At 32.5% G+C, this 22,513-nt stretch overlaps 1 protein-coding gene across 1 annotated transcript in view; it reads left to right on the plus strand.

The window, feature by feature from the left end:
* The window catches only part of LOC118183131 (protein qui-1-like), a 524,850-nt gene that overhangs the window by 426,161 nt on the left and 76,176 nt on the right, over nucleotides 1-22,513 (plus strand). The window contains exons 9-12 of the mRNA XM_085817074.1: nucleotides 1,595-1,766; nucleotides 14,073-14,276; nucleotides 18,537-18,725; nucleotides 21,525-22,000. Of these exons, the coding sequence (XP_085673200.1) occupies nucleotides 1,595-1,766; nucleotides 14,073-14,276; nucleotides 18,537-18,725; nucleotides 21,525-22,000 (1,041 nt within the window). The remainder of the gene's footprint in view (nucleotides 1-1,594; nucleotides 1,767-14,072; nucleotides 14,277-18,536; nucleotides 18,726-21,524; nucleotides 22,001-22,513) is intronic.

Here is a 22,513-nt window from a genome sequence, read left to right on the forward strand (position 1 = left end):
CTTCAGTTACAAGAACTGATTACATACAAAGCAATCTAAACCAACTGCATAGAATTAAAATCGTTTATAATTCTTTTGATGCAAACTGAATGAATTTTTAATTATAACCATCTGCTTATTCAGTATCAAATTCTGTTTCTGTTAACCAGTAAACTGACCACTTTCAATACGGACATCTTGAGAGAGAGTCGATCAAGAGATTTTTTCATAAATTTCGTTTAATACATACACTGGCCAATGAATTAGAAACCTTAAATTTTTATTTGAATGCGTGCTAGGGATGATTTATGCAAATATTTTTATGAGGTGGATTACAGTTGGTTACAATTCTAGTATAAGTAAGGTGTAAGAGTTCTTTTTACGATGAATGAAGTAAAATGGGGAAAACAACACATCTTTCACCATTTGAAAAAGCGCTCATTATTGTTGCCTGTTTAGCAGGGGCCTCGATTTCGAAGACAGGAAATCTCATGTATGTAGACTGAAGCATGTAGACTCGATGCCCAAACGAATCAGATGAGTTATCCGTGCAAAATGTGGTTCAATAAAATCATGATTTGGGATTTCTTATTCATTTGTATCTAGTGTACACTATGTACTTTTGTAAAATAAAAATATAAAATGATTTATATAATGATGTATAAGGTTTAATTGTTGAAAATATCCATTAATACTCTTAAGTAGTTTTGTAAGTATGCGATGATTTGCTTTACAATTTTTTTGTCTCTGAACAAATGACACTCGCTCTCTTACACTGGCTCATGGATATTTGTATCTACCAAAAAAGCAATATTTGAGGGTTTGAATTACTTAATCAATATAAGCCTATAAAAAGATAAAATGAATAACGGAAATCCAATAATAAAATAAAATATTTTAATATATTAATATGGTATACAAAAATTAAATTTTTTCACATGGATTTTTATATTAAATCCATTTTTTGAGCTTAATAGTTTTACTGAGGATAAAATGTTATTACAGTAAAGGAAAATTATGCTGTTTTAGTTAAGAAAATATAGTCTGTATTAAAATGAATTCAAATGTGGGAAAATCTATTATGAATTCTAATGCCGTGTATGAATTTCATAGAATTTGTTGCAGTTTTAATGAGCCACAGTAACAGATGCTTTCATGTTAGCTTAAACATTTTCCGTAAATGGAAATGATTGTCCTAATATAATGAGGAACCAAGAATCATTAAATTTCGTGAAGGTATTCTCGTTAAACACCTTTAACTGATACAGCAACACACGTTTTAATGGGTATTTGATTATAAGGCTCTGTTATGTGCTATATTTAACATTTCTTTCATTCGCAATTTAATATATGAATAAAAGACTGAAATAGAAAATAAAAAAATTATATTAAATATTTCCGGTACAATGTAACTATTTTGCTTTAAACTAATAACAGTAATAAAAATATAAATCTTTATTGAATTAAATTTATATGTAAAATGGTTTAAATATCAGTACATGAACTTTAAATGGCAAGATTGAAAATTTTACTTCAAAATGTGATCTAGGAATCCTGCTTAGGTAATGTTTTATTTATCAGTACATATGTTCAAAATTTGGTTTCTACCTTATAGCATCCCTTGGAGCAAGTCTGGATTGGATTCAGAAATTCCAGAACATGCAGCTTATTTGAAGACATTTTCTGAAGTCATCACTTCAAAGCTCAAAAGCCTTATCGATTCTGCCACGAAAAGCTGGGCTCCTAAATGGGAACTTTTTCCTTCAGTATACAGGAAATCTATTCAGGTATATTAACATTTTCCGAAATTCTTTAATAATAACCACGCAGTGAAATGTTAAGGTTGCAGAATTATATAGTATATTTTCGCATAATGAAAATCGTATTATAGTTGAATATTGCAACTCTATTGTAAGTTTCTGCAAAACTGAGTATTTTGGCTCTCTAGTTTAAAAAATAATATAAATGTATCTTAAAGCATGGCCTAAAACAACTTTTCTTTTTTTAATATAATATGATCCAAAGTTTTCAGTTTTCATATAAATTTTCGGAGCTTACATAAAGTCCTTGTACCACTTTACAGAAAATCCCTATACCATTATAAGTAATCATTTCCCAGAAACTATGCGACCTACAATAACATGGGTTTTGGAAGATATTCTACATCGCTCCAAATTTTATTTGTATTTACTGTGCTTCGTCGTATGCTCCTTTTGTTGCCCTCTAGATGATATTACAGGTCTATCCATACGTGTTGTAACTTAGCAACATTCATTAGCTTCACCTATGTAAAGAATTGGAAAATCTGGAAATATGGTTTAGTAGACATAACTGTTATATACCTTTGATACCCCAAAGGAAAACACCAAGAATGGGTATATCAAGTGAGCAGTGAAACCAGCAGATTGTCGGTCGTGGTCTCCACATCTCCCTGATCAATCACTATTCCAGATCTCTCTACTTTTTGCAGACGGATATGAGAAGCTCCTATGTTGCTATGCTACAGCATGTATGAGCAGAACTAGAATATCATGTTGACATCCTGAGGGCAACGATCGCTCCAAATGTCAAGGTGAAGTAAATGTAAGTAATGTTTGGAGAGATGGAGAAGTTTTTCTAAAAAACTGCATTATTCTAGATTATATAATTTCTGGGCAGTAGTTAACGATATTGGTAGCGGGACTTTGCATCCTTGATTAACGAAGTTTAATATGCAGGACAATCTTTAATTACAAAAAATAAGGATGTTAATAGAAATCGCAAAGTAATCTGTAGCAGTATAATTTGCTGAATGTCTGATAAATTTCAGTACACTCTATTTTTTAATGTTATTCACATAATTCTTAAAATGCATTGTGTAATAATTATATCTGATAACTGTAAACAATCTCACTCTCTAAGTCCACTAGGTCAAGACTTGTTAAGACTAAGCGAATTATCGCTATACCTAGATAAACACAGGTAAGACGGGTTTATTAAGAACTCAGATACAGCTGAATAGAAGACTCTTCTTTGCTTACAAAGCAGTCAGCATTTATGGGATAACTTATAAGTAAGGAATTTCAAATTAAAACTAAGCTAAATCTTAAGCTCGGCCAAAAGGCTACACAGAAATGATTAGCGCGTAAGTTGGCTCAAACTTATAACGGCGTGACAAGCGCTATTAGCAAGAATAAAACAACGTCGAAGACAGACTGCCAACGTAAAATTTCAATTAGTAACGTCGTCTTCAGCAGGAGGAACATACTCTGTCTATGTAATCAATCTAAAATCTCCCTTTAAATATTGTCTATTTCTACTTCATTTAAATACGCGCGACCTAAAATTTACATTCTGGCAGTAAAATGGAAAAGGAGAAATGACAGTATAACTGTGTAACATAAAATAACTGGTTCATTAAAATAAAAAAGAACTTAAACTGAGATGGCTTTTTTAACCAAAATTCTAACACAAATCTCTTTAAATGCCCCAAATAATAATATCAGTGTTCAAAAGGAAAGCATATAGCAATGAATAAAAACTATTTTTTCTAATATTGCAGAGAAACTGTAATAGTAAAACTGCATTTCGTTATCAAAACTGCAATTGAAGACACTGGATTTGTGAGATTTTATTATTTAGGCTAACACAGTAATGACCATGCAACTCTCAGTAGCCATTGAAGCAGCCAGTGTTGTATAGCCGAAAAATCAGTTCCGACTTTAAGCGACATTCAATTGAACTTGAACATGAGATGCTGAGTTTCAAAATGAGAACGGGTAAATAAATTCTATCAGATGAATTTTTGAATAAAACGGCTTATTTAAAGAACTATCATTGCTTTGTTGATTCCTTCGGCAAATACTAAAACGACTAGTATATGCTTCAAAGAATATTAGCACTCTAAGTTAGCAATTTCCCGTAAGCATTAGACATATGCGCGTATTGTTGCGTGCGTACGGGTTCGTAATAGATTAAATGCACACACAAAGGAGGATAGCCTGATAAAATTTATTTTACCAAAAGAAACACTTCACAGTTCTGGAACTTTCCACAAAAGTACTCGTACAGATCTTCACAATATCACAGAGTATAATCAGTAGTTACATTTCGAACTACTAAGAACATTAAACACAAGGCAGTGCAAAGCGCAACTAAAAGGCGAAGCTCTCACGGGAATTTTAGTACTCCGAATTCAGCTCTGAACTAACAACTACTTCTCCGAAACAGTTCCAACATCCTCTTTAAGAAGTGAATAGTGCACAGTTAAAATAATGCTTTCTCATGTCTTATATAGTTATTCCGTGACCGTAAGGAAATTTTTAGTTCTTGTCAGAATTAATGGAAGGCGTATGAGGGCCGGCTAATGTTAAGCTATATATAGCATCAATTACAGTTATTCAGTTGCAATACCCATTACAGTTATACAGGGCCGGACCAAAATGTCGCAAGATGGTCGCCAAGTTTGGAGATTTCCCGCCAAGTTTGGCGAAATAAATTAGTTGCCAAAACCATCGCCAGCTAGACGATATCTCACCAATTTAACGGGATAGCCATTTACTCAATGTTAAATAGACTTGCCCCTGTGTTCTTACTTTTCCGGGAAGATTCTCTTCTTCAGATTTTCATGTTACATTATAAATATACATAAAAAACTACAATTTCACTAAAATTATTTATATATGTACAAAATTCATATTAGTATTTTAGACTTTTATACAGTTATTTTGCTAGCAAAGAACAGAACTAACAAACTGACAGGGTGAGCAACAATTTTCAAATTTTAGATCTCCATACTAGAATACATTTCTTTGAGCCTTTTTTAATGTCAGTAAAAGCGGGACATTTATGTCCCAATCCCCTGGGAAAAGTTAAATTGAAATCGCTTCATTCCCACTCTAACACTCTAAGGGCAATAAATTAATTCATTCTGGATTCATTTCTTTGGATAAACACATATAAACTATAGAAGACATGGATTATCAGTTTCTCAGACAATTTTAACAATATATTTATGACTTCGAAATTGAACTGTACTTCATATATTTGTTACTCCATTCTCAGTTGATATTTGGAAATGGAATCCATACAGCTATAATCAGGTATGCATTATAATGTAAACTTAATATAAATGAACTTCTAAATTTGTACTTACCTAAAGAAGAGTTTTAGCGCTTCACAAGCATTCCATTCTGTGCCTCCTTTTGAAAGCACGTATCTTTGCGAGCATCTGGTTTACATTATGAAACGTACAGAATTTGAAATAAGAAATAAATATTCAGGTGAGCATCTTGAATATACTCTTCGCAATCCCTTCAACGTCTATCAAGCTGAATATATGCAGGGTATTTCATATAATATGAAGCTTTAGAAGATGAAGAACACACTGAGATAACCATTTTTATCACAGAGTGCGTGGTTGAAAACGAAACGTAAAGGCATCGAAGAGCGCTTGATGGGGAAATCCAAGCGAATGAGGGCAAATACGAGAATAATACAAAAGATGAAAAACAACTTTAATCCTGAATTTAAATTAATTTTTCGCGAAAACCAAAGGCAATAGAAGAACATAAATATTTTCAGAACTTATTTGATCGAAGTTATTTGATTTCAGAACTTATTTGTATACAGCTGCGGCGCAAACAAATATTCTCACAATGCATTTCCTTCAGAGATCAAGAAGCTCTTGAGGTTATCCTACACAAAGATATCCAAACAGATGGATTAGGCGATAAAGCGAGCCTAGAAATGATACCAAGTTTCTCAATCCGGTGAACAGGTACATCCAAGTATCGGTGCAAGATATACGCCGCAGAATAGATGATGATACATCCTACAGCAGTTCAGTTATGAACTTAGGCAAAAAATTATGCTTTCTCCCGTTGAGTCGAGAGATGCAAATCGGCTGTTTCATCAATCATATACTGATCCAAGGCTGAAGCAACAGTCCGTTTATGCTTGCAGAACATTCATTTGTTCGAAAGTAAGCACATTCTAGCGCTTTTGCGTTTCGTTTTCATCCTACTCTCTATGACCAATCTCCCCATTCCCCCACTCCAAAAAAAAAAAAAAAAAAAAAAAAAAGAAACCTTTACTTTGATGTGTTTCTCCAACTTCCGAAAGTTCGTCCTACATTTTATGAGACATTCTGTATCGGCACTGGTATTTAAAAAACTTGGCATCCACATTAAAAATGCTACGTTCCTTGTTTACCTCATAAATGTACCGGGGATTAAAAAGTGTATAAAATTATATCGGACGCAAGATTCATATTATGATTATTAATAAATTTAAAGTCTGCATAATTTTGTTGAGAACTGCGAAATACTTGATAAGATTCTATAAAGACATATAGCTTAGAAGTTTCGGAATATTATATTGAACTAAAATTATACACGGACATTATGTAGTGGAATATCATAAGCCTTTTCTTAAGAACAATTTTCTAATTAAGTACTATTATTTTATTCAAAAGATAACATTCAGATAACAAACACAATCACCCGCGTCTCAACAAACAAGTTTTATCATCATACTGACAAGTACTCGCCTAGTTCTGTCCATTCGCAAATTTTCTAGAAATAATGAGAATTAACCCAACGCCTTTCACCGAAACTTCACAGCCTGTTTGCACACTTTTAGACGACTTTGGTTTACTGTAAAACAAATCGTCTGCTTGGAAAAAAATTTTTAATTGCAATTATAATTTCCAAAGTGTAAATAATCATACTTGGCAATTTTGTTTTCATGCAAAAGGGCGCTTTTAAAGAAGCTATAGACGGAAGACTATGTTTGAGCTCTTTTCGAACAAAATCATTCCTATTTATTTATTACAAAATGCTGTGAAAGCCGTGATTTTTCGATATCTAAAGCAATGATAGATAATATTGTCAATAGGAAAGGAAATAAACCTCAAAATTTGGCTTCAAGGAGAAAAATTGTTCAAAACACATATTCAAGGAAAAAACGGAATGATATGAATGTTGCAAAGGTAAGAACTTTTATGTTAAAAGAAAAACTGCGGAGTCTAAAGACAATTGAATCATTAAAATGCTCAGTGTCAACCTTAAGTAAAGTGATTAATGCTGATTTGAATCTTAAGAAGGTGAAGAAACGGAATGTACACAGTCTTTCTGAGCGACATATCGCCAAAAGCAAAAGCGCTGCAGAATTTTCTATGAGAAGTTGTCACAAAAATTAATCGTGGGTCATTTTACAAATTAATCATGGGTCTATTATCAGGAACATATTTTATACCCAATTTTCAAATATGAAACACCTTCTCTATACCCACAGTGCCCTCAATCAGAAGAACTGCATGAAGAGACAAAGCAAGCAGCCGCACGGCAAAATCTATTGTTAATTTGCTGGAAAAAATGGAACAAAAAACTTGTATCAAGACCATACCCTTCACTCATATCCCTACTGAATATCCTGATATATCCTCCACGGAAGTTTGCGCTTTTAGACTTTTAGAAAGCGCATTGTGCGTCATTGGACTTTGGAAATCTGTTCAAGAGGAATGGGATAAAATAACTTTTTCAATATTAAAAAAGTCTTTATTTTCTTGGAAACTGTGGTATAGAAATATAGTAAAGAATAAGAGTTATCAAATGGAACATTAAAAAGACAAAAACTGTGGGTAAACTATTTCTGTAAATAGAATGCAAATCTTCTAAAAAATGCGCGAACGGCCTCTGTGAGGATAAGAAGAAGAAGGTATGTATGCTGCTGTTAAAATTTGGCCTTTTAATTTTTCCTTTAATTTATTTATTTAATTTGACTGTACATGCATAATATGTTTTCGGAATCAGAAGCTCGGTGTATTTATTACAATAGTTGTTTTAATCTGTCTCCATGCTGTTGACTCCTTCTGCCATTCTCTTTCCATATCACCTTGCATACCATTATGGGTAGTACAAAAGTTATTGTAAATTACTATGTAATCAATAAAACCGTATTAAATGTTTTTGGAAACATGGTAAAATAGATACAGGTCAAAAATTCCAAGTAGTTCCATTTTAACGTTTTTGGAAACATGGTAAAAGAGATACAGGTCAAAAATTCCAAGTAGTTCCATTTTAACCATTTTAAAACACAGTTGCTCCTTTTAAAACGTAAATGCATAACATCAGTTACTGTTACCAAGAGAAAAGCATTTCTGAGTTTTTAAGTTTAGAAATAGCAAATTTACGTCAGAGGAAAACTCATTTTATCAGTAGCAGAAAGTATGTTTTAAAAATTTTCTTTTCCTTACTTTCAAAGATAAAAAAACTACAACTTGGTGTACATAATATGCAAAAGATTCAAATTCAAAAGAACCAACGTTCCTCTTCTACAAGTGCAAAGTTTTGTGTTCCTCTTTATGGAATAAAATAAATGCTACTTACAAGGAAATTTCAAGAACATAATGTATATATAGCATACATATAAAGCACTGTTATGGGTCAAATATTTTATTCGTATTTTCCCTTAATGTAAATGCTATTCAAATTCTTTGAGTTAAATGTATCACCGTCCTTAAAAGCTTAAGCTTTATATCGTCCTGAGAAAACGTTAACTTATAATCGATACAGATATTTAAGAGCTAATAAATGTACATCTCCTCTCTAAGAAGAATATTTAAGGATAGATGAAATTTAAAACCTAAAAATACATAAACTAAAATCGATGAATTCATGGGTAACGAACGTTTAGTGCAAAGAATTAATATTTTAAAGACTAATGTTGGAAATCTGATGAAAGATATGCAATTCCAAATTCCTGTTAAATACTTTATTTCAATTACAAACATTCAATTCAATAAATTCAATAAATTTATTTCAATAATTAAATTATTTATTCAATAAATTGAATTAACCTATATATGGCTTATAAGTTATTTGCTTAAACATGAGAACGAAAGATTTATGTTGCTTAGATGTAAGTAAGAAGATAAAACTAGTTTGATTTACCTTATTCAATAATTTAGAAAACATTAATTAATCATTTAGGAAACATTTTTATTTAGAAAACATTGGTTAATTATTCATAATTAATCATTTTAAGCATCATCATTAAACATTAATTAATCATTCATAAAACATGAATTAATCATTATCAATCAATCAATAGAAAACATTAATTAATCATTTTCATCATAAGTCTTATATAAGTAATATTATCTCATCGTATGTAATTTGCGGTCTAATTTAATAACATTAGATACAAATCTATGAAACATAAAAATGCATTACGAAATGCTTCATCATTGTATTGTTACGAATTTTTGTAGATATGTAAATAATTTTAGCGAAATTTGTGTTTAAAACTGTAGTATCTTTGTATAAAGCAACATGAAAATTCTGAAGAAAGCGAAACTGTGCCTGAAAAATAAGGTTACAGGGGCAAATCTATTTAACATTGAGGTAAATGGCTATCTCGCTAAATTGACCAGATATCGTAAAGCTTGCGATGGTTTTGGCAAGCACCTTTTGTCGCCAAATTTGGAGGAAAATCCCAAAAGTCGCCAAATTTACCGTTTGTTCAAAAGTTGCCAAACATGGCGATTATTTGGCGATATTTTGGTCCGGTCCCTGTATAACTTATACCATAACTGAATTGTGGTAGTTGATCCTTATATTTAATTATAACCGTATGTGCCCCTTATATGTAATTTAACCGTATATACTATCCAGTAATTTCGAAAAATAAAAGGTATTAGAGATTTCCCGGCGGCCGGGAAAAGCTGCAAGACCAAGAAAGCATCAGTTCTCAGTTTTTAGTTAACAACTGATTTCGGACTATTAAGAGATCTCCGTGAGAACTTCGCCTTTTAAATGCGCTTTGCACTGCATTGTTTTAATGTGTTTAGTAGTTTGAAGTGTAACTACTGATTGCGTTCCGTGATACTGGAAAGAGCTGTAGGAGTACATTTGTCGAAAGTTTCTGAGCTGTAAATTGTTTCTTTTGGGAAAATGAATTTTATCAATCTATCACTGATTCCATGTGTATCCAGTGACTTACAAATGCAGCAGTATTATGAAGTCTACTATAGTCTGTTACTTTAATATAGGGTCATTTTTCCCGTCAAGCGTGCCTGATAAACATGGTAACGACAAGTGCGGCACATGGCCGAGTTCCTTAATTATTTTTTCTTCTCGTTTCATTTCTGTTTAAAGTATTTTGAATCGTGAATAGCGCACGAATGAAGGCTGACTTCCCCTATAGCCTCAAATGAGGTGGAGAATATGAATGCTGTACAGTTTGGACGATGACAAATGGAAGAAAGTTGTAAAGCCTTGAATTGCTTAAAGTATCAGTCTTAGAAAGAACTGAGCTTCGCCGGGAATAGATACGCGGATATCTTTATCGCGGATTTTACTCACTTAGCTTATTTTACTCACTGAGCTGCAAAAACCTATAAATAACTTGGATAATTTGTAAAATGTCCACGATGGACGCCTCGACATTCTGGAAGTTGCTAGTCACGACATTTTTACCTCACGTTTTGTTAAATGACCTACCACGACGTTAACAGTATTTGATGAAACCCCAAATTACATTATCCTTTGTCATTAGACAAGGCTTCTTGGACACCAATTAATCCGATTTGCACAATTATCCTATCTACCAAATTTAGAAGAAATATAATCAAACCATTTCTAACAGTCATTGCGAAACGTACCGGTGCTCTATAGTCCTTAGCCCACTGTACAATTTTTCAGCCGGCCGTTTACAATTCTGGTGTGGGTCATTCTTTGAAACATTTCGAGATGGTTACTGGGAGTTGCAAAATTGGCAAAATTCAAAGAGACCAAACAAATACGTTTCTGTCATTTTAGCCTATATCACGTTGTGGCTTATATGCAGTTTCTTACAAGAAATATCATTTTACGCTTCCCGAGGAGCAAAAAATAATCCATCCAAGGGAACGGTAATAAATCATACATTCAGCTGCGAAGATGACCTTTGCTTTCAAAGATACTGTTTGTAATTATTGTAGCATCAGTTCGCAAGCATTCTTGTGTTTATGTATGTTGATATGTAAGTAATAATTCATGCATTGCTAATGGACGCCAATATTTCACTCGCAGATTCAACTTCAAATATCTGCCTATTGATTCTAATATTTCTACACTTTCATTTTAGTAGCTATAAACTAAGAACACTGGAGAATTTCTGCCATATCTACGCACATTTTATGTCTTACGAGTAGCTTTGCATTTCCCTTCACTCTGCAAAGACTGAAACTTCCCTGGTATTCAATTTTGCTTTTTTTTTAATGACTGCAATGCGGGCAATAGCTTTTGGTAAGATTTGCATATGATGCATAAAAAGTTTTTATGGCATGTTTACTGATAAGGTATGATTTCTAATCTCTTCATATTCATAAAAATTTTAGACTGCAAAGAGAAATTACACTAAAATGCTGCCACAGAACTAGTACGAAAGCCCATTCAATATACATAGTGAGTGCATGCTGCCTATGCATACCATAAATTGAGTCCACCAGTGCATATATAATTTTGTAGACATCTGTATTAGCTTCTAGATCTTTTTCCACTCTTAGAAAGAGAATTTCAACTACGGTCCAATATTTGAAGTTCATGAGATGGGTCTTATCATTTCAGAAGCAGAAGTGAAATATGGATCTTTACGTATGATTATTTAAAGAGTGTACAGTGATAGCAAGAAATCTAATGAGCGTGGACAGCATTAACTGGCAAAAAAAAAGTTTACGCAATAGGAATGCAAAACTGCCTCAAATAACGTCGAAATTCAGTACAGGGATTTCATAAAACATACGTATAACATGTATACCTATAAATTGTTTATTAATTTAGCTCAGTTCGTTCTTCCGTATTGTATTCTTTAATTATTGTTACGTATGTTTAACATATAACTCAATTATGATATATAAATCACGTTTAGTAAGTCTGCATAAAATGTAACGTATGAACATGCAAAATAAGTGCAGTATATATCAAGTACTGCAAGGAAGCATAATATTTAATGTATGTATAATATGTAATTCAAGTATAGGAAGTACACATAACATGCAGGTATAACATGTAATTGAAGCATAATATATACAACAATATGCATTTATTTAGCCTAATATACTCTTTTAATACTTTAATGCACGCATGATATATAATTCAAGAATAATATGTAAATCACAAAGAAGAATGCTTAAAATGTGATGTATGTATACCATGTATTCCAAGCATGTATACCATACCATACATATTTATAATATATATTATAAATATATATGATATTTAATGCTTCAATGTAATAATGTAATCAAGTGCAATACGTAACCGCGTATAAACGTACTTATCATGTGTAAATATGCCTGAAGTTTCTATATGATTTTAATCTATTTATCTAATCTACTACTATCATTTTGATGTATCTTTTATAAGCAAGTTATAGTCACACTATTGCATGCACAACTCAGCATTTTTGTCCTCATAAGAACACCAAAGCCTTTATACGACCATGAACCTCATATAAATTCCCGATCGGGCAGTTTCAGAGAAATGTTGCTCATGAACAGTGGAAGACAACTGCAAAAAGCTATTTACTTTTGTTAGACAGCAGGTGCCTTCGCCTTTTGTAGCTTGTACAGTGTACAATGTACAGGCTCTGAGTTGCCCAGTCGGTACAGTGATTAATGACACTGAATGCCCTACTTATCGGCCCGGGTTCGAGTCCCGGAGAAGGTATACCTGTTTGTAAGCGTATAGTGTCTGTGAAGCAAGGGAAATACATGTTGAACCGAATGTTCTCTTCAGAGGCTGGTGGTAGAGAAAGAGAGATGAGAGACCTTCGGACCATCATAATATGGGAACTATATTTTTTGCATTGTTGAACCTATAATCAGTATTTTATTTTGTATATATAATTAGAATCCAGTACATAGCAACTACTTTCATTGATATCTCAATAATCAGTATTCTAATGTTTCATATGGAGTATTTTCTATCATGTATTTATTAGTAGCTAGGCAGCATTATCAGTGAAGTTCTTATGTAATATTATCGTATATTCTGTTTTAGATTCCTATTAATTTTGCAACAAAGTAGTTTAGCATTGCATTTTTCAGTTTATTAAGGAGCATCAGAAATTGTAAACCGATATTCCACTGTATTCTTCTACTTATATTCGATAGCATATTTTGTAAGTGCTCGGTTTTTTATACTTATATATATAGATATGTATATATTGAAACTGTATACAAATTAACAAATACATAACTGTTTTCACTACTTTAACCTTAAACTTTCTTCATGTGCATTAAGAATGTATTCTGTAATAAAGTTTTGTGTAAGAGGAGGAGGAGACCCTAGGACCACCTCCCGTAATTTTCATCCACAAAACTGGGACGATTACTTTAGCCCATCGATACCCAATATACCAACCGGTTCCGGTTGGTATAGCACAGGTGTCGGTCTGGCTTCAGCCGCTTCAACCTGTACCTCTACAGGCTTTGGTGGTTTCGTAATGATATGAAAATAATCTATTTGTCACTGAATGGGACGTCGTAGCACCTGCAAACGTTACTGAAAGATGAATTTTGTTGCACATTCCTTCTAATAAGCTATGCTTATTCATGGCCAATATTCATCATGATGAATTTGGTGTCTTATAACAAAACCATATGCGCATAAATACGTCTAGAGATACCAAATAATGGTTAGCGAGACACTGACTTAAGTTTAGAATCTTGCAGTGGCCACATAAGCCAGTGGTCTCAAATTAAAATTGCATATGGGGGGGATGCACGATCTGAAAGCCGTTGACGGGCCGAAATTGTTTTACCAAAATACAGTTTTTTTAACAAAGCTAAATTTTACATTTTATTTCTAAATATTTATCAAATCATGCCGAAACAATAATAACTACGCAAAGGGAAAAGTTCCAGGTGTATATATATAACATTTTTGTCTGAAATCTAAAAGTTGGTGTCTGCAAGGAATTTCTGATAATTACGTTTTGTATTTCAAACATATTGACAACTGAATATTAAATTTTCACATAGGAAATTTATTTCAAATAATTCTAGTGTCTTGTGCATAATACACACAAATTTATTTTTCTGTTTAATCAAGTTTTATTTCTATTAGGAAGTGATGCGTGAATCTCAAAGTCACCTTCTAAATAGTCGGCGTTACTTGCGAGAGCTTGGTGTGTCCCAGTCCTTAGATAGTGACTGTGGGGCTCTGCTTCACATACAGCAGCTTATGTTGGGAGATGACGAAAAGTTGCGACATTCTCCTATCATCGTCTGTGGCAAGGATGGATGCGGCAAATCTACTCTTCTTTCACAAGTAAGATCAGCTTCCTTTTGAAATATTTGTTTATAATTTGAATTCAATGAAGTAATTTGCAAATGTTTTAATTTACATGTTAGTTAGAAAGAAGTGGCAGTCTGATTATGTCCTTGAAAATTAAAATTATATATATATATATATATATATAGATGAATTAGAAGGAAAATAACATAATTTTGACTTCTGACCAAACTCGTTAGCTAATAAATCTACCACTAGAAACTTCTGCGGCACTACTACACTACGGTAGCTGCTAGAGAGACGGATGCGTTGTATTTTCTAGATTTGTTGACGTAAACAAGAAAACAATCTTTATATTGTAAGAAAAATTCAAGAGAAGGGGTATATTGGCAACGAGAAACTGAGCCTTATTCTCGTTTCCCACTAAGCGACGAAACATTTGAAATCCATTCATGAAAAGCTACATTTGCACAGCGTTTATTGATTGAACTTGTATAATTACTTACTGATTTTACAACCTTCCTTTAAATATAATGATCTCTAGACCATTCAAGAAAATAAGAAAGAAAGGTAATATTAAAATAACAAGATAACATAATGAAACAAAGTGACGACATATCACATAGCTCCTTAAAAGTTGTTAAGCCACCTAGGATTTCAAATTTAATTCTGTTGTAAAATATATTCTTAAGCATAATAATACCCGTTGAAGCTATATTAAAAAGAATTGGTCCGGGAAACATAAGAAAAATCATCATCCGTTTAAACACTGTAGCATCGCAAAAGAAGTAAAGAATTTTTGTTTAAAATATATTAATGAAGTTCTTTAATTTCCCGGTTTTTCCAGTCAAATTGTTTAGTCATTCTAGTAAAGGCTAAGATATGTCTAATAATAAGATTTCAGTATCATTTTACATTGTAGTCAAGATAAGCCGTCATTAGCATCGTTCACTTAGTCTCAACAGCAGTGCCAAGCAGTGCAACAAGGTGCCTTTCGTCTGTGTTCTTGTCCTTTTTTAGCGTTCCTCACTTACATTGTCAAATCCTGAAGGAGAGACTATCTGTTCTATCTGTAAGTACGATAGTAAATTATTCATTGTTATTAGACAGAATATCTTTGGAGAAAAGTAAGAACGTCTGTTATGATATGTACGTTTAAAACAAGAATACGTTACATGTACATAGTTTAAGAATACGTTACATGTTAATAAATGTTTGTTTGTCTTTTAAAATCGCCTATTTAGTGTTTAATTCAAATACAAAAGGGAGCTAATATATCTATGGCGAAAAGATAAAATAGTATCAGTTTACAATTCTATCCAAGTTTAGATCCCGACGAACGAGTTGGAATGACAACTCTATGAGCGTTTTCTTGTTTTTTCCCGTGTCAAACGTAAATATATCTTCAGAAAATTCTTCCAAAATGCATTCATCGATTTAGGTAGATAGCTAAAGCTTGTTTTGCCATAATCAGTTAAACAAACAAGAATTATTTGTTTAAAACTAGATGGGATTTTATAATGGAAGGTAACTGCACCCATTTTGAAAGAATGAAATCCGTAAATAATAGTTTTTATTTATAATGTAAATATATATATGCTTGCTTAATGAGACACAAAACGTATACTTAAAGCATTCTTATACCTGCAATTTTCATATCAAGAACGATTTTTTTCTTATGAATGAGAGCTTCATATACATATTCCCACTGTTCAGCTTTTACCCCATATAATTTTAATCTTTAATTTTAATATCTTAAATAATAGTTCATTAAGATAAACTTAACTATTCAGTTCTTATTTTACTATTTCGTTCAATTATGACTTACAGCAATAAAAAATATCTTTTTTATATCTCCGATGAACTTGTGATTTTCATATCTTGCTCCAAGTTGTATCATTCAGCCACTTTTTAGTTTTATTATAAAATGAGATAAATGTCATGTTATCATACCTTAAAGCATAAATAACTAGAAAACTGATATTATTGTTTATATATTTTAAAACGTATTTAATTATTCAGAATTTTTTAAAAAATTGCATTCATTGAATCAAAAGAAGCAAACATCATGAATACAAAAATTAAATTACATACTTAATAAATCGAAAGGTAAAAATCCCATAATCAAAAGAGGAGCTCATTTCGTAACCTCATGGGCAAAAACAAATAAAGCTCATCAAACATTTTCGTTTTTCCTAACTTCTTTCTTCCTGTATGTCTAAAGCAACATGAAGGTATACATAAATAAATGTAGAAATATACTTGAAAAAACACTGTGGACGTCCCTCGAGTTGACAGAAAAAAAAATATTCATTTTACGGTTATCCAACGCATTCTGAATTAAGCTATGTTGTACCATAACCTGAGGCATCTTCCATCTTTTCTTCTCGTGTTTCTGACTGAAATTGTATTCTGCTTTTCAGAATTCTATTTTGTTTCTTTACTTCTCTTCGCAACATAAATAGGGAATTGGAAACGTCAAGTTGAATTCGATGACATGAATTCTTAAAATAATTCCTTTGTTTTCCACTTTAAGCAAATATGAGAGTATCTAAAATGCTTAAGGTAGCCTGATATGTGGTATATATTTCAATTTATCTTTAAATTATTTATCTGCATATCTATTAATAGCTTATGTTTGTTATTTTGACACCTACTCATAATGGTATTTTCTGTCATGAGCATATGAAAATTCCTAGACTTTCAATGTAAATTCAGTTTTTGCGACAACCACAGTTGTTAAGAACTTAATACTTCACCTTATTATAAAGAGATTCACAATTTCCAAGGGACGTACTAAATGGGAACAACTTCATAGAAATAAGTTAAGGATTAATTTTCTGCAGTTATTCAAAAAGTAATCATTCCGGAGTTGTAAACATGAAACATTTTTGCAGTGCATTGCAATGCAAAATCAAATTGCATAGCGAAATATATTGAAATAGATACCATTGTCAGAAACTGATAGAAATTATTTTTAAAAAATTAATTGCAGAGGATAAGATCTCCCTTCAGCCATAACTTGTTTTTAATTTTGTTAACTTTACCAAATTTAAGTTGCATATAATTCATTAATCTAGACATAATGTAAAGATGAAATTAAGCAAAAAGCAAATTTATGTTGGATAAATGCTGAAAAAAATTCTGTCGATTTCGAGGGCGATCAGTCATTTATTATTCAGGAGTGTAAAAGGAAAAAACTGCGGCATTGGGAAGAGTGAAATTTTTTTATATGTTAAGCAATGTGTGGTTTTTCAGTATGGCAAAGCCTCAAAGGTAATTTACCTAGAAGGAGAGATGCGTTCGTCAAGGACTCTCTGAGGAAAACTGGCTCGCATTCACATTACATACACGGAAAACCACGAAACCCAACCTTGCAGCCAGCTCCGTTTGCCTGGACTTGAACCCAGGGCAAACTACCAGCATTTAACCGGCGTAAAACACCATGATTTATTGAGTAAATTGTAATGCTTTGGTTTAGTTGATTATTAACAAAGCACGCTAGATCTATTTTTATGAAAGATTTTCGAAGGGAAACTGGCTCGTATACACGTTACACATGGGGCAAAAACGTGAAAACCCCTACGTAACGCCTCGAAACATAAATCACTGATTTCAGCCTGTTCGCCTAAGATCGAACGTAAGTCTGACTTAGTGTTCAGGGATTTTATCACTCGGCTGCTAAATAGTAATGAAACGTGAGAAAGCCAAAGCATTAGAATTTTAAAGGCATGGAAGAGGAATTAGAGTGCAATTAATATTATTACCTAAAACAAAAATCGTTTGCTAATGTGAAAAGATTCAAGAAAGATCTATTCACCAATTGAAGAAACTGCGTGAATTATATTCGCAAAACCATATCCAAAATTGTGATTAAATACCTATCTATGCTTAGGTATCGAAGATTTCATTATTCCTCATTTCCGAATCAACAGTTCGTATTCCTCGATAAGAAAATGTAACGATTTGATAAAAAAATGATATAAGAAATGTAAGAAGAGTAAGAAAATGTAACGATATGTGATTTTAGTATTATAGATGAGTTTTCCTTTATTTTTCTGCTATATCCATTAAGTTTAGCTTTTAAAAGGGAACACTTTAAAAAATAAATAAATAGATTAACCACAATTTATGTTAATTTTAATCGAATACTAATGCATAGTATCAGCGCAAATCTTAAACATATAAATGTCAATTCTTCTTTTAAATATGAATTCTTCTATTAATGATGTAGTGTATCTTTGTGTTTCCTCAAGAAAATGTTCGTTTGTATTTTTTATATACTTTTATTTTCAGGTAATAACTTACTGCACAGAATGGCTTGGTGGTGACGTCATTCGCATAGTACGTCATGTGGGACAGAGCCCATGCTCGACCTACACATCCGAATTATTACGAAATCTTTGTTTACACATCAGTTTAGCTTTCGATTTTAGCCCAAAACATCACAGCTATGAGTTAGGAGAACTAAGCATTTGGTTCCAAGTAAGAATAACTTCAAATTAATTTTCAAGAGTTTTTAATTACCTTTTATTATAATAGTCGTGGCTTGCGTGATAATACTTTTATAGAAAAAAAAAAAATATTTGTTATGGTAATGAAAGATGCTGCTTCTGTATGTTTTGCACCATTCGTCAGAGGTTTTAGAGGATGCATCTGTCGCCTTTTTACCAGCATTACAAATATTTTGTAAGCACGTAAAATCAGCAGATTTATTAGCAACTCTTTCCCATCCGAAAAATATGTCTTCATTGTAATAGTTAATAAAGTAATTCTGTTCAGTCTTGTTGTCAATTGTTAGATTCATTCAAATGAACGTCGTTATCAGGTTAACTAACCTGGATAAATTATAACCAGAAATAACAGCTAACATCAATATTTTGGGAAAACACCGTACCATGGAAAAAGTGAACGAGTAATGTAATTGAACCGATGAAGGTTATTCGATAAACTAATCTATGACTACCTCTTTGACCGCATCATTCGCTGTTAAATGCTGTTTTTGAACGCTAAAAATATGTTTACGCGTGACCTGAATATGGCACAATATCTCATTGCATTTTAGTATGTTCAATGTGTTGACGTTGAAAATACTCAATATTGCATTTTCACGTACGAGAATAATATCCTACGTTAATTCAGACACAATAACACGCCGAATAAATACTAATCCAGAAGTCAAACAACCAAAATCAGCGTTATATTTTCAAAATTTTCACAGGACTAGTTTCGAGGGTTTTACCGAACCACCATCCTCAGCTGCAAAACCGCAAATGAACAAGATAGGAAATAATGATTAGATAAGATAAGAAAGCCTGGACAAGAATAAGCAAGTGGCTTCATCTGTTGGTGAAACCAGATCTAAAACATAATTTCTTTAAAGGCCGAAATCAAAGATGGATTGGAATTAGGATCGTTAACTAGAACAGAAAGATTTTTTTGAATGTGAAATGCCTCTAGAAAATCCAGTTCTCCAATGGAAGATGTTTTTTGAATAATTTTGGCAGTAGAAAATGTGATTTTCTGCTGCCAAACAGAACCCTGTTGTCATTCCCTTCTTTCCATCAATTAGCTATAAAGTTGCACATATTTTGCAGAAATTTAACTTTCGGGTTGTTTATTCTCCCATCAATAAAATTCCGACTTTCATACTCAAGGACCCCATTCCAGATATGAATTCTTGGGGTATTTATAGGATTCCTTGCCAGTGTGGTTTGATTTACATTGGCCAAGCTAGGAGAGCCTTAAAATTTCGCGTCAAGGAACATGAGGCATATGTTAGAAAAAAGGAAACACAGAAGTCTTCTGTTGCTCAACAATGTTGGTCCGAAAATCACACTTTCAATTTTTCTGCTGCCAAAATTATTCAAAAAACTTCTTCCATTGGAGAACTGGATTTTCTAGAGGCATTCCACATTCAAAAAAATCTTTCTGTTCTAGTTAACGATCCTAATTCCAATCCATCTTTGATTTCGGCCGTTAAAGAAATTATGTTTTAGTTCTGGTTTCACCAACAGTTGGCGCCACTTGCTTATTCTTGTCTAGGCTTCTTTATCTTATCTAATCACTATTTCCTATCTTGTTCATTTGCGGTTTTGCAGCTGAGGATGGTGGTTCGGTAAAACAATCGAAACTAGTCCTGTGAAAATTTTGAAAATATAACGCTGATTTTTGTTGTTTGACTTCTGAATTAGTATCCTACGTTAATTTTTAGATCTTTTCAGACTAAAGAGAAAGCATCAGATTCATCGTTCAATCAGTTCTAATTTAAAGCTCGATATATTTCTTGGTTCCCAAATGATAATTTCTTGTGTGGTAAATGTGAAAGGCTAAGCTGATTCTTATGTGAAGCTGTTATTCGAGAAACATGATAACAGTAATACCATTGAAATAAATCTGAAAACTTGTGTTTCAATAAATTTTGGAAACTGCCTAACATTTATGATTATTTCTTTCAGTTTTCATACATTTTCTTAGTATTACATACAATTAATTTTAATAAAGAATAAGTAACACTTAAGAAATTAATGCAATATATTAAAAGTAAAATCCATGTATAATGCACCAGGGCATTCTGGCATTAAAATCAAGAAAATAGCTCTCTCATGACAGATTTTGGAAATTTGGACTTTCTTAATGAAACCCCGTTCCGGTCAAAGGGTTAAGGCAAGTTCAAAACGCCACCCATCTCCAACTTTTTTTTTTTTCTGTTTATCCTTTTTTTAAATGTTTCATCCTTGAGAGATAAATATATTTATGTAATAACAAATAACTTCAGTACACTGTATAATACACAAATAACTTTAATGAAAAAAATTTAATTCGCAAATAACTTTAGTACATTATATGCAAATATAGTGAACTATCCGAAATGATTGCTTCCTAATTAGTTCGAAAAAAAGTGTTATTGTTACGACGCAAAAAAGCACTTTTTATCTCTAATCCCACACCGATCGTAGTTTAAAATACAGGCAGAAAAGCTAAAAATATATAATGATATTACTACATAAATTGTGTAATGTGTGTCGCTCAGGATCATTCTTCACCATGACTTCGCAAAGCATTCATTGCCATATTTCCTTCAAAAAACTAGTTAAAGTACATTTGCCTTTATTTAGCTTCATTCATTCCTTGGCGAAGAAATAAATATTCGGAGTAAGAAAAGAGCCTTGATCTTCAGCAAAGAGAAAAGATGTGAACAAAAAACCATACGTTAAGACCTTAACGAACGTAATAAATATAAATCATTATTTTATAATATTTTTAATAAAATGTTATTTTCAGGATTTACTGAAGATGGTCGAAGAAACTCCTACTGACTTAGTAATAGTTTTGGACGATCTTCACGAATTACGATCCCCTGCCAGCAACCAGTCAGCTATTTTAGGTTGGCTACCATGGAACCTTCCACCGAACGTCCACGTAGTCGTATCCATCAGCGAAGAAGCAGAAGGTGTTCTCCGTTTATTGCGCTCTCGTTCCTCCACGGGTGACAACTTTGTTCACATACCGGATCTTGGACCGTCCGCGGCCATCAGCATGCTGCAATCGAATTTGAAGGACCGTAAGCATACCCTCACGACAGAACAAATGCAAGCGATCAAAACAAAACTAGCTCAGACCAGTCCTTGTCCTCTGTATATTAAGTTGTTATCGAGGATAGCTGAGACATGGCACTCATGGATGGAAATTTCTGAACTTACAATCCCAAGCAAACTTGAAGAAGTGGTTGATTTCATACTCACGGGCCTTAAAGAAAGGTACTTTTTATATCTATTTTCACTATTTTGATATTAAGTAAAGAAAGTATTACCATTTCCTAATTATTACAATAAGTTTTAATGTCAAAAAATAATAATTTTGGGGAACAATTTATACAGTCATTAGGTGTTTTTTATGCTGGATACATGAAAATCGTCGACGCGCCGATCGTGTTACCATTACACCACGAAAGCATGCTGGAAAGAGGGGGAAAATACCTTTTAAACATCTAGATTGTTTGCGAATACAAAAAAATAAATGCTGAAATGTAATTATTTTTTAATTATCAGTGAATTCAGAATTATTTATTTTTCCATGCTATCGAATTCTTCCTCCAACCCCCAAAAAATAATGCTTTTCCAAAGAAACTTTTTATTAATTTTTTGTATTTAAAATTACTAAATTATATTCGATCCTTTAATAACGAGCTTAAGAGACATTAGCATTGCAGTTGCAAATCCAGATATAATTTTTGCTTCTCCAGAAATTTCGTTAACATGATGCTCTTGATC

This window comes from Stegodyphus dumicola, chromosome 1 (genome assembly GCF_044657685.1).
Source record: "Stegodyphus dumicola isolate Sdum_Otavi_A_Nest chromosome 1, ASM4465768v1".
In the NCBI taxonomy this organism is placed as follows: Eukaryota; Metazoa; Arthropoda; class Arachnida; order Araneae; family Eresidae; genus Stegodyphus; species Stegodyphus dumicola.